The sequence below is a fragment of the Elephantulus edwardii genome, unplaced genomic scaffold (genome assembly GCF_000299155.1).
Source record: "Elephantulus edwardii isolate Elephantulus edwardi_28Jun2011 unplaced genomic scaffold, EleEdw1.0 scaffold00063, whole genome shotgun sequence".
NCBI classification, from domain to species: Eukaryota; Metazoa; Chordata; class Mammalia; order Macroscelidea; family Macroscelididae; genus Elephantulus; species Elephantulus edwardii.
Window position 1 is genome coordinate 16,728,227 of NW_006399813.1, and position 17,612 is coordinate 16,745,838.

At 43.0% G+C, this 17,612-nt stretch overlaps 1 protein-coding gene and 1 pseudogene across 1 annotated transcript in view; one reads left to right on the plus strand and one right to left on the minus strand.

The window, feature by feature from the left end:
• Positions 1-233: 233 nt before the first annotated feature.
• Positions 234-17,612, minus strand: part of BATF3 (basic leucine zipper transcription factor, ATF-like 3) — a 21,366-nt gene continuing 3,987 nt past the window's right edge. The window contains exons 2-4 of the mRNA XM_006887970.1: positions 15,881-15,892; positions 15,699-15,803; positions 234-419 (exon numbers count right to left, since the gene is read on the minus strand). Coding sequence (XP_006888032.1) covers positions 234-419; positions 15,699-15,803; positions 15,881-15,892 — 303 coding nt within the window. The remainder of the gene's footprint in view (positions 420-15,698; positions 15,804-15,880; positions 15,893-17,612) is intronic.
• On the plus strand, positions 3,467-3,917 carry LOC102862142 (annotated as a pseudogene).

A 17,612-nucleotide genomic window follows, 5' to 3' on the forward strand; every position in this document is an offset into this window, starting at 1 on the left:
TTCTGTGTAACAGTGCACAATCAATTAGCTGCCAAAGTGTATAAAAAGTGATTCCTGAGGGTGACATCTTTTCCTGCATCCACTCCAGGGCTCTAGAACCAGGCACTCAAGGAGCCTGATCTGCAAGCATGCAGGTTCCTGGGCTCGATGGAGAAGGCTGTGCCCTATGTGCTCTAGGCTCATGGCCTTTGTAAGGAGTGGGCTTTGCACTACACAGAGGTGGTCCTTGGGCTTCACCGGGGCAAGCATCCAGCTACAGGGTCCGGCCGAGGCACCGACACGAAGTTTATGGGACAGAGAAGCAGCGGGCACATCTTCTCATGCTCCTTCAGCTCCTCGCTCAAGTGCTTCAGCTCCTCTGTCAGCTTCCCAATCTCCCTCCGCAGCACTGTGTTCTCCTGCTCCAGACACTCATACTCCTGGGGAAGACAGAGACTGAGCAAAACCATTTCTGAAATCCTTTTCCTTCTCCTCCCAGGAAACTCCATCCCCTGCCTCCTTCCCCTGAGATTTTATCATTATCAGTCCCACTGCTTCACCCTTGATAATTATGTGCTTACATCTCTTTTCTCATGAGGATGAAAAGTTCATGAGGACAGGGATTTTTAATACCAACTTTATCTAGATATAAAGCCAAAGAGCAAAATAGTTGTTGTCAAGCTGATTCTGTCTCATGGTGACCCCATCCATGTTTGTCCGAGCAGAACTGCACTGTTTGATCTTGAAACAAATCATCAAGCTTTTATTCTGCAGCACCTCTGAGTGGATTCAAGCCACCCTTTTTGGTTGGTAGTCAGATGTTCTAGTGCTCAACCATTTGAAGGCCCCAAACTCAACAATTCCATTCTTTACCATCAAGACAGAATCAACTTATAACTGACTCTCCAACAAGTTTACGGAGGCTAGAAATCAAAAGAGGGGAGATTGCCCATCCTTCTCCCATGATATAACATACATAAAATAAAACGCATGCATGTTAAGTCTATAATTCTATGAGTTCTCTCAAATCTATCCAGCTATATAGATGAAGATTTAGAACATTCTTTCACCCTGTAACGTTTCTTTGTGCCCCTTCACAGACATTACTCCCCCAACTGATCAACATTCTGGAAATCTTTGGTGAGTTCACTTCTACACCCTCTGTACCTAGACAAGGACTAGGTACCATCATAAAGACAGTTGGTTGTATGAAGTAAATTAAACAATAACAATGAGAACACCTTTGCCTTGGCTTTGTTCCAGCACTCTTTTTGTTTTATTTCCACTGTCAGAGGTCACTGAGCTTCCAAATTCTCTACAAGAAATCATAAATCCTTAGCCCAACATGAAGCCTTTGGAGTGGCAACACTATGCACTATGGACTACACAATCAGAACCCCCTTTTAGATAAAAGTGAAGGACATTGAGCCAAGGATGAGGGGTAGGGGAAAGCTTAGTCCCACCAAGAAATAATAGCCTGGAGTAGAGTGTGTCTTTTTGGATCCTACTCCCTGTGTGATGAAGTTGCTTAATACAGAGGAAGGACAGAACACTTGTAAGTCTCCAGGGAACATCAGGCTTGTAGATGCAGAAAGTGGAGGCATTTCCCTAGAGCTAGAACCTTGAATTTGGACTTCCAGCCTCCTTATTATAAGAGAATAAATTCTGTTTGTTAAAGCCATCCACTTGTGATATCCCTGTTAAAGCAGCATTAGATACCTACCTCAACTCATTGCCACTGAGCGAGACCCAACTCCTAGCTAACCCTCTAGCAGGTTTTCAGAGGCTGTAAATTACATGAGAGGAGGCTGCCTCATCTGCCTCCCATGGAACAGGTTATAGATTCAAATCGCTAGAGAGGTGACAACTTTGACTTAGCAACACCGCTCTCTCTGGACAATATCGCCAGAGCTATACTTTCCAACTTAACATATTCTGAGGCCATGCAGCTCCCAAAGTGCAGTGTCCTGACTATAGGAAGGACATATTTTGGTGGGTCCCCAACTCCTATGCTGACCCAAACCCTCAGCCACCCCTCATTTTTTCTCAGTTTATCACGAAAAGCTAGTTTCACCTACATCTGCTGGTTTTGAGTCTGTGCTTAGACAACCGATACTTTGGAACTGGAGAGTTGGGCTTCACACCATTTTTACTAAATTTCATTTTGTCTGTGGGGTATAGCCCAATCTGGCAAAATGTTTTCCTTTTTTTTTTTTTTTGCAAAATGTTTTCGAATCTCACTTCTATCATCTTAGGATTTGTGATAACACACAGCTTTCTGCTATCTATTAAGCAGTTCTTGCTTTTCTTTCTTGAAATCATTACATTCCACAATATAGGACCAACTGCAGAGACCCATGCCAATAGAGACCCTCTCTAGGTTGACAATCTTATTTAAATCTTGCTGAAACGCTGCTTCCATTTCTAGGTTTATTTACATCATTGTGCTTTGCCGCTCCCTGTACATGGTGCATTTCCCTAGGCTGGGGACTCAAACTTATTACCCATCATATCTGTACTAAATATCAGGAAAATCATCTAAAATGTGTGAAATTCTTACAGCACATGAAGACACATGCAAATCCTCAACTCCACCCCTTTGATGATGCTGTTCACTTCAACCAGCCACCTTCCTCTTTTCAAACCACACCCACCACCCAAGGAAGGCTGAGCATAGCACCGATCTGAGCTACATCATTTATTTATGTGTTCTATTCAGGCTTGTATCAAGTTCAATCTCAAATAATGTCTTTCGCCAAATATGAGAATGCCCCTACACTATCCTCCTCTGGTGGGCACAGTATCACCCTGGTAGGGCCAGTGGCTTCTGAGACATTTGACCTTTGTCTCCTCTTATCCTCTTTCTTCTCTCCCAGGGACTCAGCGGCTGCGTGCAGAGGTCATCTGAGCCATTCCTCTGCACCCTACACATCCCAGGCAGCTTCCCAGTGTGAGCTGGAGTCCTCTCCAAGACAACAGGCCTCACTTCTCAAGGCTGTTCTAGGCGAAACTGCAGCATCTCACAGGTGTACTGGCCCTGTCCTGTCTTCAGTCCTCTCCTATGCCTACCATCTCAATCTCTCATGCCCTACTCTGGTCTCTAATAAGCTCCAGTCCTAGAGCCTATAAATCTAGCAACAAAGCCCTCGCTGGGTTAGGGGAGGGTCAGAATGGGAGGACAGGGATGTGGCTGTAGGGAGCCTGAATACAGCAGAGGGGTGGGGGAGGCTACAGCTCTGCATAAATATACACAGACACACATGTACACACACATATACATACATACATACATGCACACGCACATATTCCACCCTGGCAGCTTAATGGCAAAAAAAAACTATGCTGCAATCCCAAACGCATGTGATTCGAGGCCACCAGCTGCTTTACCAGAGAAGGATGGGTAATCTCCTCCTGTGTGATTAACTGCCTCTGAAAACCTACTGGGTCTTCCACCAGAGGCCTACACGCAGCCATTGCTGCTGCCACCATGTCGCTAGAGATCCCAGAGAAGTTCCAGCACACTTTTGTGAGTACTCAACACTAACATCAATGGGCGGTGGAAAATAGCTTTTGCCATCACTGTCATTAGGGGTGTAGGGTGAAGACATGCTCATGTGGTATTGAGGAAGGCAGAAACTGACCTAATCAAGAGGGCAGGAGAGCTCACTGAAGAGGAGGTGGAGCGTGTGATCACCATTATGCAGATTCCACGGCAGTACAAGATCCCAGACTGGTTCATGAACAGACAAAAAGATGGGAAATACAGTCAGGTTCTGGCCAATGGTCTGGACAACAAGCTCCATGAAGACCTGGAGTGACTGAAGAAGACCCGTGCCCACAGAGGGCTGCACCACTTCTGAGGCCTTCGAGTTTCAGGCAAGCACACCAAGACCACAGGATGTCAGGGCCATACTGAGGTTGTGTCCAAGAAGAAATAAGTCTATAGGCTCTGTCTGTTAATAAATAGTCAAAATGTCCAACCACAAATGAATGGATTGAGAAATTGTGGTACATTCACACAATGGAATACTATGCAGCACGCAGGAGCAATGATTTTGTAAATTATTACCTAACTTGGGAGGGACTGGTGAGCATTATGCTGAGTGCACTAACTCAGTCCCAAAAGGATAATATTGTATAAAACCTTTATTGTAGAATGAGTATAAGGATCCAAGAGGAGTGGGAGGGGGTGGGAGCAGAGGGATGAAGATGTGCAGGGGGGAAGGAAGGATTAATCATGGAGTTGTACAATTTGATGGGGCGGGGTGAGGAAAATTGAAGGAATTTTTTCTTTAAAACAATGTATTCAAATTTTGTAAATAAACTAGTAGAAAATGAAAAAATAAAGAACAAAAAACAACCTACTGGAGGGTCCGCTATGTGTTGGTTCTGACTCTAAAATGCACAACAACTGGAAAATACTCTTCCATTTTAATTAAAATGGAGAGTAAATTTTAATTGCTCCAATGAGCTAACATTTGTATTAGATTCCAAACAGCAGGAAACAAAGTGTGCTGTGTGTCACAAGCAGTTAAACACTTGAACACTAGCTGAAAGACTGGTGGTTCAAACCCATTTATGCTGATGCCACAGAATAAGTCCTTCAGCTCTGTTTCCAAAAGGTCACAGCCCTGGAAAACCTTAATCAGCGCAGTTCTACTCCACAGACGTGGGATCCCCTTAAGTCAGAATCGACTTGACACCAACTAACAACAAGAAGCAAGGGCACTCCTCAGAAAACATGTGTGCAAACCTGGACAAAGCTCCGCCTTTCGAAAAGTCAATTTCTACAAGATCATGAAACTAAAAGAATAAGAAGCTCTTTTCTTTGAACAGAATATCCCAGAGTGCCTTTCCGTGTTTATTGAATTCTGTGGTGAGAGATGCTCTGAGCGCTGAGCTTCCTCTCTGTAAGCCGTGAGGAGTGCCTTGTCTAACGCCTTTTTGTAGTGTCATCAATCGCAGCACACAGGCATCAGAGCTGTCTCCCTGGGGCAGCCCCACCTGTGCTTTCTCCTCAGGGACTTTCTCTTTGGGGGTTTAACTTCTACTTAGAAGTCTGCTGGAGGATTTTTATCAAATTTAGGAATAAGAAAGAGGGGAAAAGTAAAAAAAAAAATCTTTCTACAAAAATAGAAAGACAATATGAGAGGGAGGAGAAACAGGCCAGTGAACAGCAATTGGGAACAAACAGGAAAAGATAAAGCTCCCTTAATGCCAGGAAGAAATTACTTAGACTAAACACAAAGAGAAAATAAACAAAGAATATTAGAGCCTTCGTTATGTCCAAAGAGATTACCGGTTTAAGCTCAAGTCCTGCTGAGTTTCGAGTCACCGTGAAGTTTGAGGTAACTGTTGTGCCAGGAAATCAGCTGCAAGCAGAGATCTAAAAAGTGAAGCTGGTGAAATCACTGCGGATCCCAGCTCCGTCTAGGGCTGTGGTTCTCAACCACCCAGGTGCATTTTGCAGACTTCACCAAGGGATATTTGACATTGTCTGGGGCCATTTTTTACTGTTACAACTGGGGTGAGAGTGCTATTGTATCCCGTGGATAGAGACCAGAATACTACAAACATTTTACAGTAGACAACAGCCCCTGTTGTTATATACCATCAAGTTGACTATGACTCCTAGCAACCCTAGGACCCTGTTGTTTGTGCCGTTGAGCCAGAACTGACCAATAGCTGACCATCCAGCAGGTTCTCAGAGGCATTTAATCACACAGGAAGAGAGTCCATCTTCCCTGGAGCATCAAGTGGATTTGAACTGCATACTTCTGAGACTGCATCGCAGCTTCTTACCATTAGGCTACCAGAACACCCCTTATGGGCCTTTGTTGTTGTTAGGTGCCCTCAAGTTGACTCATAGCAAACATATAAACCTGGCCCATTGAGCCATTTTCATCATCTCCAATACACTGCCCATTGCAGAAGTCACTGTGTTGATCCAATCTCATTGGGGGTTTTCCTCTCCTTCACTCACCCTCTATCTGTAGTCTTTGGACACCCTTAAATCTGAAAGAAAACCTATCTCTGGTGCTTATCTTTAAACTAAACAGTAAACAGGCCTGTAAAGGAATCAATAACCCCAGGTAGTCACTCATTCCTTCAAATAACCAACCATATCAAATCAGAAGAGCAATATCTGCCCAAGGAGCAAGCCCTCAAGGCAGGAAGGACTAGGGCAAAAGGCATAATGGAAATAAGAATTACAAGGAAGAAATGGAAGAACTTTAATTACATTTTGGATACTGTTATTAATGTCATAAAACAAAATAACTGAGTGGAAAGTATAAATAGCTGAGTGGAAAGTCAATCTGCTTTGTAAACACTAATTTACATCATGATTGAGAAAAATAGAAAAAAATTAAAACCAACCCAACCTGCCAATGTATAAGACAGACCTCCATAAAACAGAGAATTATCCAATCTGAAATACTGTTAGAGTCATTGTTGAGAAACCCTAGCCTGGGCATTTGAAAGAGGTTGTCCAAGGAAGAAAGAATTCTCTGGAAAGTATTTGGGTTCCAGGATGCCCCTGAAGTAGAAGAAAAGAGCAGAGACCAGTAAAGACACCAACATGGACATCAAGGACCAGAGATGATAGTTAAGTTAGGGGAGAAAGAAAGGAAAAGTAAGAAAAGGCCAGCAGGAAGGCACAGAACCACCCACAGAAACCATTTCACAAGCAGGAACACTGCAGCTCTGAGGCTTACAGTCACTTGTCCAAGGTCACACAGACTTGGACCCAGATCCCTGACATCAAGGTCAACTGCAGTTCTGGTGCAGCACCGGAAATTCTGCTTTCTCATAACAGGGCTGACCAGGCCCAAATTTCCCCACAGTGGTTACCAGCAAGCAGCAAAGGCTGTAAAAGCTCAGAATTTTACAAGAAGTCCATTCCCAAGCCTTGAGTTGATAGATTTCCTAGCAAGAAAACTGCCATGAACAAAGGCTGTACAAATTAGTGTCATAATCAGGTTCTAAATCAAGTGGGTCCTGGCATGAAGCATGCTCTTAGAATGTGCAATATCTGAAAGAACCATGGCAACACACCCCACAGCCATGCTGCACAAGCCCTTTGTCAATCTAATACAGTTTAGGCCCCTTTGGGATGGTATCTTTGCGCTTCTTTTCTGACTCAAAATCCTTTCTCAGTCTTAGACTTTTGGGTGCATGGCTCAAAGCAGCCTGACCCACTTCTACGCTACTTTTCAACCTGTCTCAATTTGGATTTCCAGATGTGAATGTGGATGTGGACTTAGGCATGTGCCAAGCCTTCAAAGATCCAGGGTCTCAATTCCCATGAGAGGTGTGAGCAAGTTGAAGGTATAGTTGGGAAACCCCCAGTGAACACTGAAGGGTTCCTCATCACTGTATAGCCCAACTCCTGGCATCCATCTACTGAAAAGGACAACACTTCAACTTCAGAGCAACCTCAATCCCTCTCTCCTTGAACTTGTCCTGGATTCTAGGAAGCTCAAACCAGAGGGATGGCTTGAGGGATCTGGTGAAGGAAAGTGGACAAGAGATCCAAAGAGACTTACAAGCACGAGGGATGATAGAGAGGGTTTTAGGGTGTTGAAGGAAAAAGAGGCACAAGAGCAGCTGGAGTGTGAGAGCAAAACAGGAAGAAAATAAAAGTAGAAAGGTTAAGTCTCTTTCTGATATCCAAGAAATACCAGTAAAAAAACTCGAGTTACTTCATTTAACATGCCCTGGAGACGGACTGGTCAGATGTCTGGATGCTCATCAAAAGGGTAGCGGTTGGAATCCATCGGCTGCTTCACCGGAAGAAGATGGACAGAGTCCTCTTGCCGGGATTTATGGCCTCAGAAAGCTGATGGAGGGTGGCCATGAGTCAGAACTGGCCCGCTGGCAGTGGGTTTCATTTCTGGTTTTACTCTAGAGTGTAGGGTACAGGAATGAATGAGTAGAATCCTTTTGATGGGTACATATCTCCAGGGGGCAGCGGGTATCATAACTACAAGGGCCTGTTTCCTGGAACTCTCAGAGCTTTCCAGTGAGCTGGTTTTACCCAGGTTTCAGGAGAAATCTCTATGTACTCTGCCCAACTCACAGTTTCCCCATCAGAGATACAGCATGGAGTCCCTGGTGTGCAATAAACAGTTCATGCACTCTGCTGATGTCCAAAAGATTGGAGGTTCAAGAATACCCATAGGTGGCTTGGAAGAAAGACCTTGCCATATACTTCCAACAAATCAGCCATTTAAAAACTCCATAGAGCATCATCCTGACACGCATGGGGTTGCCATGGTTTGTCATCAACTCTGTAGCAACTGGTAGACACAAACCAGGACCGCAAGAACCATGAATAGCCTTCTCCCATCACTTATATAGCAATGATCTGGGCATGATACTTCAATTTTATTGGACACTATCAAGTTATTCTTCACATTTTTAACCAGATACTGACTCTCAATGTGTGCATTTCCCAACCACCCCACCAAGGTTTAAAAAATTTTCATTCAGTATTCTACCACCGAACAACACAGACTGAACCTACAGTTGTTGTTATTCAGCCTGGAAGGAGGCTCAGAGCAAATGAAATGGAGCTACTCATGTGTCTTTCAATCCACAAAGGATGTTTCTCTTGTTCTTTAGAAATTTGGGATGAATTTCCAGTTTCCTGCATTATTTGCTCATTCTCTCAGACCTTCTTGTGACCAGTGGCCCTTGTGAGTAGTTAGTGAGGGTAAAGGTGTAGGCTACTGCAATCCCAAAGGCATGTAGTTCAAATCCACCAGCTACTCCACAGGAGAAGGATGGACAATCTCCTCCTGTACAATTAAAAGCCTCTGAAAACCTGCTGGATAGTCAGCTATGGGTCAGTTCCAACTCAACAGTTCACAACAACAATTGCTTTAGGGGTCCATCTATGGATGAAGCCAGTTCTGACATCTTTGGCACTGTTTTTCAATAAAACTAGCTTCACTAGGCTATCTGCCAGTAGTGTATAATTCCGATTCATTCCTCTGGCTTCTCAAAAGGTGAGAAGGAAGTGACTGTGCATAAAGGGGTCAGGTTTCTGATCAAGAGCCTCATTTCTAGATAAGGAAGCAAAAAAAAAATGGTCATGTATTATGGTCTACAAGCAGGACAAGAGACTATGGATCCCAGAGAAAGATTCTCTACTCCATGATTCTAAGAGGGCTCAAGTGGGAACTAATGTGGTCCCATCTCTAGTTTCCATGGCACATGGTTCATTTGCCTATCAAATCCAGCAATGACAGAAGACAGTATATTTTCCAAAAAAAAAGAAGAAGACAGTATATTTTCCATTTCCAAGGACTAGCTCTTCCTGATAATGTGTCCAAAGCACGTGAGGCCAAGTTTCACCATCCTTGCCCTGGTTGCACTTCTTCCAAATAGATTTGCTTGCTCTTCTCAAAGTCCATGGGATATGAGTATTTACATTACGTTAGCAGTAAGATGTGGATTGCATCTCAACATCAAGAAGACAAAAATCCTCAACACTGGACCAATAAGCAACATCATGATAGATGGAGAAAAGATTAAAAAATTGGCAATTTCATCTTACTCCAATCCACAGTCAACACTCTTGGTATACCAGCATTCAGGTGATCAGGAGACATACTGTAGTGGGCAAAAGTGCTGTCAGGGAACTCTCCAAATTACTGACAAGCAATGATGTCAGTTTAAAGACTAAGGTGTGCTTGATTCAGGCCATGATCTCTTCAATCATCTGCTATGCATCTGAGAGTTGAACAATGAATAAGGATGATTAAACAATGAATAAGGATGACAGAAGAAAAACTGATCAAGAAAAATCAGTCTCTCTGAACTGTAGTCTTGGAGAAAGTACTGAACATCCCACTGATTGCCAAAGTAAAAACAAATATTGTCTGGGAGAAAGTGCAACCAGAATGCAACTTGGAGGCAAGGATGGATGACAAAGCTTCATCTCCATACTTTGGGCATGTTGCTAGGATAGACTTATCCATGGAGAGGACCACCATTCTTAGAAAGGTGGAGGGTCAGCAAAAGAGAAGAAGATGCTCCATGAGATGGATTGACATAATGACTGCAGCAATGTGCTCAAGCGTGTCAGAGAGGATGAAGATGGCACCGTATAGGGCACGGTTCAGATTTGTTGCTGTTCAAAGGGTCATTACAAGTTGTACTTGACTGGATAGAACATAACAACAACAACAAAGTGGTAGGAAGAATAAGGGAACACCCCTCCCTGCAACTGAAGTTCACATCCTAATCTCTAGCACCTATAAACTTGCTACCATACATGGCTAAAGGGAGCTCTGGTGGTCTAGTGGTAAGAAGCTGCACTGCAATCCAAAGGCACACAGTTCAAATCCATCAGATGCTACACAGAAGAAGGATGAACAATCTCCTCCTGTGCCATTAACTGCCTCTGAAAACTCACTAGAGGGTCAGACTCCAACTCAATGGTATACAACAACAACAACAACAGAAAAAAAAAGATGACTAAATAGACTTTACAGATGTGATTAAATGAAAGAGATGAGGCTATTAGCCTTATCTGAGTTGTTGTTTGCCATCGAGTTGGAACAGGCCCATAGCTGACCCTCCAGCAGGTTTTCAGAGGCAGTAAAATGAATGGTAGGAAATTGTCCCTCCTCCTACCGTGGAGCAGCTGGTGGATTAGAACCACATGCCTTTGGGATTGCAGCACAGCTTCTTACCACTACGTCACCAGAGCTCCCTCTTGCATTCTAGTCACCTATTATTATTAATGCATCTTGATTTCATGTTTATTCAACTTCAGGCTGCAAATGGTAGAAATCCTCCAACTGTTTATCTTTGGAATTAGTAGATAGTGAGTATATTTAAATAGTTGTGTTAACAGGTTTTCTTTGTTTGCATATGAATTTTATCCTATCACTCACAGCTCTGTACTTCAGGAAAGACTTTTAAATGAATGCTCTTTCTGAGTATGAATACAACATTATTCTTCCTCAAATTATCATTCTATATATCCCAAAGAGACCATAACTGACATCCAAGCAGATATATGCACACCCATGTTTATCGCAGCTCTGTTCACAATAGCAAGGAGTTGGAAACAACCCAGGTGCCCATCAACAAACGAATGGATAGAGAAGCTGTGGTATATTCACACAATGGAATACTATGCTGCATTGAAAAACAAGGAACTCATTCAATATTATTCAAAATGGGTAAGCCTGGAGGACATTATGCTGAGTGAAATATCTCAGTCACAAAAGGACAAATATTGCATGGTGCCACTGATGTAAAATGGGACTGATATCAGGGTTGGGGTAAGACTGAGAAAAACGGGATAAATTGTGTATACTGCACTGAAACAGATGAGGGACTGAATCATTTAAAAGCAATGTATGATCAGGTATTATGGTTATCACAAGAGTCCACAATTAAGGTTGCATAGTGGAATGTACTTGGGGCAGTGGGAGGGGTGCAGGAGGATTGTGTACCAGGGAGGGAGTCTTTCTTTTACTTTTGAAAGAGAGGAGCAAACTGGGGGGGCAGGGGGAGAGGACTGGGCGGGTAGAGAAGTGCAGCAATGAATGAATGGAAATCCAAAATCTCTGTAAATGTTCATTAAAATTATTTAAAAAATTATCATTCTAGGCATAAAAGAGCATATGACTGTCAGATTCAATGTGGCCAAAACCAGTCCATCTCAGTTCACTAATGCCTAGGATGTCAATCTATGCATTCCACTTCATTTTTAACAACTCTCAATTTTCCCAGATTCATACTTCTATATTTCATGTCCCAAATATTCACAGATGTTTGCAGTGGCTTCCCCTTATTGCTTAATATCTTCTAATCTGTGAGGATCTGCTCTTGGTACTATAACAATGTTCTTCTGCTACTCATAAGGTTTTTGAAAGCCTATTATTTTGGAAGTAGATGGCCAATCCTGCTTCTGAGTCTATAAGCTCTGCCAGAACATGTTCACCATGGGTGACCTTGCTGGTATTTTAAATATTAATACCATAGCCTCCAGCATTATAGCAACACCTAAGTCATCCCAGTATAGCAAACATACAGATAGGTGTTGTACCCATAAGAACAAACTAAGCATATACATACATAAACTATAAAAGAAGCAGCAACATGCAAGCCATCCCCCCAGTACAGCGAACTAACAGCTAAGTGCTGTATCTATAAGAGTAAACCATAAAACAAATAAGACTACAAATATAAAGTAAACAAGTGTGTTATGAGAAAGGTACTAGGGTATATCAAGAGGTGGGACACCCAGCACAGTTTCTGCGGGCCTCTGAGCTCCCTGTGCTAGCCTGTCTGTCTTCTTTGTCAGTCCAGAGGATGGGGGCCTCCCACTCATAGCAGATGCCCCTTCTATATGGTGGTTGATGTCAGGCCAGGAATGCCACAGTTCACTGGTCCTGGGAAGAATGCTCTGAGAGTTTCTGGATCCAGAAACAAGATGCCAAGGGTGTGGCCCGAGGCAGAACTGTGGTGGCAGGTAGGGGTGGGGAAGAACACACGGTGAGTAGTTGGTGGCAGGTGGGGGAGGGAGGAACACTGCTCACTACCTGATAAGTAGTTGTGGGAGGTGGGCACTCGGGACAAAGGGGCGACTGGATCTTTTCAGCTATGTGGATATTACTGCAGCTGCTGTGACCACCTTTTTAGATTCCTATGCCATGTGGATAACTGTTCAAAAGAACATTGGATGTTGGCGGCAACAAGGGCACTGAGGGCCCTCCCTCAGGGAGATGGCGATCTGAGTAGACTCAGTGAAGTACAAGCTGCTTTGAGGAAAGAGGGAAACAGAAGAGTCAGAGGAGGTGTGATGACAGAAGAAGTATCAGACTAGTGCAGCATGAGTAAGACTTGATCGGCCATTGCTGGCTTTGAAGATGGAGAAAGGGCTTCCTAATCAAAGAATGTGGGATACTTCCAGAAGATGGAAAAATCAAGGAATACGAGTTTTCCCAGCAAGAAGGCAGCCCTGCCAGTACCTTGCTTTTAAATCATAAGGGCCCACCCATCTCATATTCCTTTCCTCCAAAATGTTAAGATAATATATTCACATTATCTCTAGCCACAAAATTTATCACAGCAGTTCTGTTGCCGTGTACCGCTGAGTTAGAACTGACACAGGGTTGACCCCTCAGAGAGCATTTAGAGCAGTTAATCTCATGGGAAGAGAGCAGTTGATGGCTTTGAACCATGTGCCTTCAGGATTGCAAAGCAGCTTCTTGCCACTAGGGGAAAAAAATCCCTTAGGAAATCTATGCTTCCTAAAGACAATAATGAGATCTTATTGCTCGCTTCATGATCTAATGACAATGTTTTGTCCACAGTTAACCAATGACCAGTTGCCCTTGAGTCAATTCTGATTTGCATTTCCACATGCATAAGAGTAGAGCTTAGGTTCACAGGACTTTCAGTGACTGATTTTTCAGTCACATCACTTGGCCTTTCTTTCAAGGTGCCTCTGAATGGATTCAAATCTCCAACCTTTTGATTAGTAACCAAGCACGTTAACTCCTTATTAAACATTAACTGTTTGTTCCACCCAAGGATTCCTGCTCACAGTAAAAACAAATGAAAACCACTGCAGTTGAGTCAAGCTCCTTAAAGTTGAACTGCTCCACAGGGTTTCGAGCAGATGGCCTCATCTTTCTCCTATGGTGGCCTCGAACTACTGACCTTGCAATTAGTCCAGTGCTTAATCCACCATGTTGTCAGGGCTTCCTCTTGCCCCCCTATCAGTGCTTCATAAATACACACTATATGTAATCACTTGGTACTTGGCAACTGGATGTCCTTGGGCTTTTCATGATATTATACATCTAGCTAGACTAGAAGTTTCTTGAAGGAAAGAGATCTGGGCGCCTCACTGCAGGTCTGAACAGAGGAACATGCTTAGCTATGAGCTGCAAATCTTTTGGGATTTATTTGGAATAATATAAAGCTAGAAATAGAATTGCTTCAGGAACAAAAGGAAAAGAAGAAAAAAAGAAAGCAAAATAAGTTACGATTCTAATGTGGGAATTTTAGAGAATTAACAAGGGCTGGGAAGGACTATCTCTACACCCTTGTCTGGAGAAACCCTTCCAACTATACCCTGGGAATTCCTGTGCCACAGAAAGTCAGGGTAAATTTTATGCAGTCAGCCCTTTATGAGATGCTATGAATTCACAGTACATCTCCCCTTTCTAGAATATGTGCTTACTAAATCTGTTCTCTGTTCATCATTAAAAAGGAGAGATCAGCAATTGTTTCTTTTCACCCCATAACCCCTCATAGCCCCCTGTGTCACCTGTCTCCCCATGCCAAGCTGGCCTTGTTGAGATAATCTATGGCAAGAAAGTAAGGCAGAAGAGAGCTAAACTCCAATTTTTAATTACTTACAAAGTACAAAGATAAGAGCATACAATAGTCATCAGTTTTGAATGCCATCCTCCTTGGATGCTGTCCAGGCCAGTTTCTGATTGAAACAGTCTCATGCCGTGACTGTAACTTTACACATAGGAGCTGAGAAGAATGCAAGTGTTTAGGATAAATTCCAGGCTCCTGATTTGGGTGATGAGGAAGAAGGTTCTATATTACGCAAAATTTGAAGGGAGAGAGAGAAGTAGTTTTGGAGCAAACACATTCAGTTACAAATGGAGGTTGTATTTGAGAAGCCTGCAGTAGACCTACCTAAAGACATCTCCGCAGACACTTGGAGATACTATGTCTATGGTTCAGGACTGAGATCTCACCCCTGGAGATATCTACCTGAGAATCAGCAGTATTGGAAACTGGTGCTGGAAGAATAGATTTCATCTTGGAAGATGAGAAGGGGGAAAGGGCAGAGTCCTAAATCTTGTCAACACCAACATTTAGAAAACAGGTTAAAGTTGGAAAAAACACAACAACAACAACAACAAAGATTGAGAAAAAGGTGATAGAAGTGACAGAGAAACTAAGAAAAGTGATTTTAAAAAAAGTTAAAGAGAAGGTTTCAAGAAGAGTGGTGCTCAATAGTATCGACTATTTTAGCAAGGTCAAAGATAATGATGAAACCAGAAAAGAAGCCCCAAGATTTGATAGTCCAGGGGACATGAATACACTGGCCTCAGTAAGGACAGCTTTGGTGAGGGGGTGTGTGTGTGTGTGTGTGATTTGTGGGGCACCATGGCAGAAATGAAATCCCAGAGCATTCTCTTAACAACTAAGTTGCAGCTAAGGAGCCTACAGCAGATGCATCTGAGGACAGAAAAATCTAAGGTCCAAGAAAGAGGTCCTGCCTATAGGTTTATATCTGAGAGTCACTAATGTTGAGAATTGATGAGAGAAAACATTAAATCTGAACACTGAATGTCTGGGAGTGATGACGGAGAAACAATGGTTGAAAGATCATTTTTTAAAGAAGTAGGAAAGGGCAAGAAGGAAAGAAATGGAACACACGAGGTTTGAAAGGGAATCACTGGTGAGAAGGACTCTTGTTTGGTTTCATTTGATAATATAAGAAATTTGCAAATGAGATAAAACCAGTGAGTAAGGAGAAATGAAGACATCGGTGAGCAAAGAATGAGAGCACTGGGCTGAGGGACTGGGCCCTGTTCCAGGAGAGTTTTGCTGGGACTGAGTGATGATGATGGATAAGGCCTCACTAACTGCCCCATATTGCAGGGCTGAAGGGCCACTCTTCAAAGTTGCTTCTTTGTGGTTCAACGCCAAACAAGCCTTACCTCGTGGAGTTTGTCGGCCTTCTGGGTCTGCTTCTTCCGACTTCTCTGAGCAGCCACGCGATTTTTTTCTCTCCGACGGACCTTCCTGTCATCATCTTCAGGACTCTAGGGGAAAACATATGGCCAAATGTGACATTGAAGCCTCTTACCTTATCCTTCTCAGTCTTCTCCCTTTACCCCACTTGCCTGCCAGGCTTTGCTATTTATTTGCAGCCACAGCAAATGTGGTAAAGCATTGCTGGGATACGACTGATGTTAGGTGTTGTCCAGTTGATTCCAACTCATCATGGTGTCCCCAGGTGACAGAGAACTACCCCATAGAGTTTTCTAGATAGTCCTGTTGATAGAAAAAGATCACAAGCTCTCCCCCCACAATGGATTCAAACTTCTAAGTTTTTAGTTAACAACCCAGCTGGCTTTTAACTGCTCCCACCAGGGCTCCTGAAATAACAACAGCTCATTTTCAAAGACCAATTTACCAACCTTCTACCTTCGCTATTACCACAGCCACCCTGAGAAACTAGTGGTTTGACTGCCATTTGAAAAGATGAGGAATAAGAACCCAGAGAGCTTAAGGAACTTGGACCAGGTATCACAGTTCCTAAGTGGCAGAATGGGAAGTGGAAGTCAGGTCTGTTGGCCTCCAAACCAACGTTCACAAATTTCTATAGGGCGTGTGCCTGGGAGAGAGGTGGTGTAACTGCTGCCCATCCTAGACTGAGAGAGCCAGAGGGCATCCAACACTTGCTATGTGCCAGGCTTCCTAGTGCCACACACAGAGAGGTACTGTATGCAGATCATGATCACACTTCTCAACTCTACCAATGGACAACGTGAACAATGCTTGGCTGACAAGTGTTTCCAGAAGTCAAAGTGAGTCAGGAAATGAGCAAAGAGTCTTTAAAGTGTTAATATCTACTGTATATGAGAGTTAGTTCAAGTTGGCCAAATCCTGCAAGATTTCTTATGAAACAGGCAGTTAGAATATCTATTTCATACAGTTAGAGAAAACACTGAGAAGTAGAATAGTATTTGCTTTCCAGATCCTGGGTAAAGATACCAAGGAGGCAGGGGTCAAGGGGGGCACTGCTCAAACAATTTAAAAAACAAAAGGTTAGTGGAGCTCAAGCACAGGAAAGCCAACCAATTGTTAATATTCATAGGAAGCAAAAAATATCAATAAAGAAATGTTATCATTTTATCTGCTTTTGTTATTCTAAATACACAAGACACACCATTACCTTTCCAAGTTACCTCAAGCAAAGCAATTTTCAAATAAGTAATAATATAGAAGAAGTATAAATAATATACACAACAAAGTGAAGTAGCCTGGGAATAACAACTATCAGATATCTTCCCATCCCAGTGACAATAGCAAAATTCAACAGAGCAGCAAACAACAAATGCTGGTGAGATTGTGGAGAAACTGGAACCCTTATTCACTGTTGGTGGAAGTGTAAAATGGTGCAACCACTATGGAAGGCAGTATGGCACTTTCTCAAAGAGTTGCCAATAGAATAGTGCCACTGTTGTAAAACAGGACTGATATGGGAGTTGAGGGGAAAGTAGAGAGATGCAAATCAAAACAACTATGAGATATCTCACCCCAGTCAGAACAACAAGCAACAGATGCTCGCGAGGTTGTGAAGAAACTGGAACTCTTACTCACTGTTGGTGAAAGTGTACAATGGTGCAACCACTGTGAAAGGCAGTGTGGTGCTTTCTCAAAAAGTTGCAAATAGAGATATCATCTGACCCAGCAATTCCACTACTGGGAATATACCCCAAAGAGACGATAACTGTCACCCAAGCAGATATATGCACACCCATGTTTATCGTGGTTTTGTTCACAATAGCAAGGAGTTGTAAACAACCTAAGTGCCCATCAACAAATGAATGGATAGAGAAGTTGTG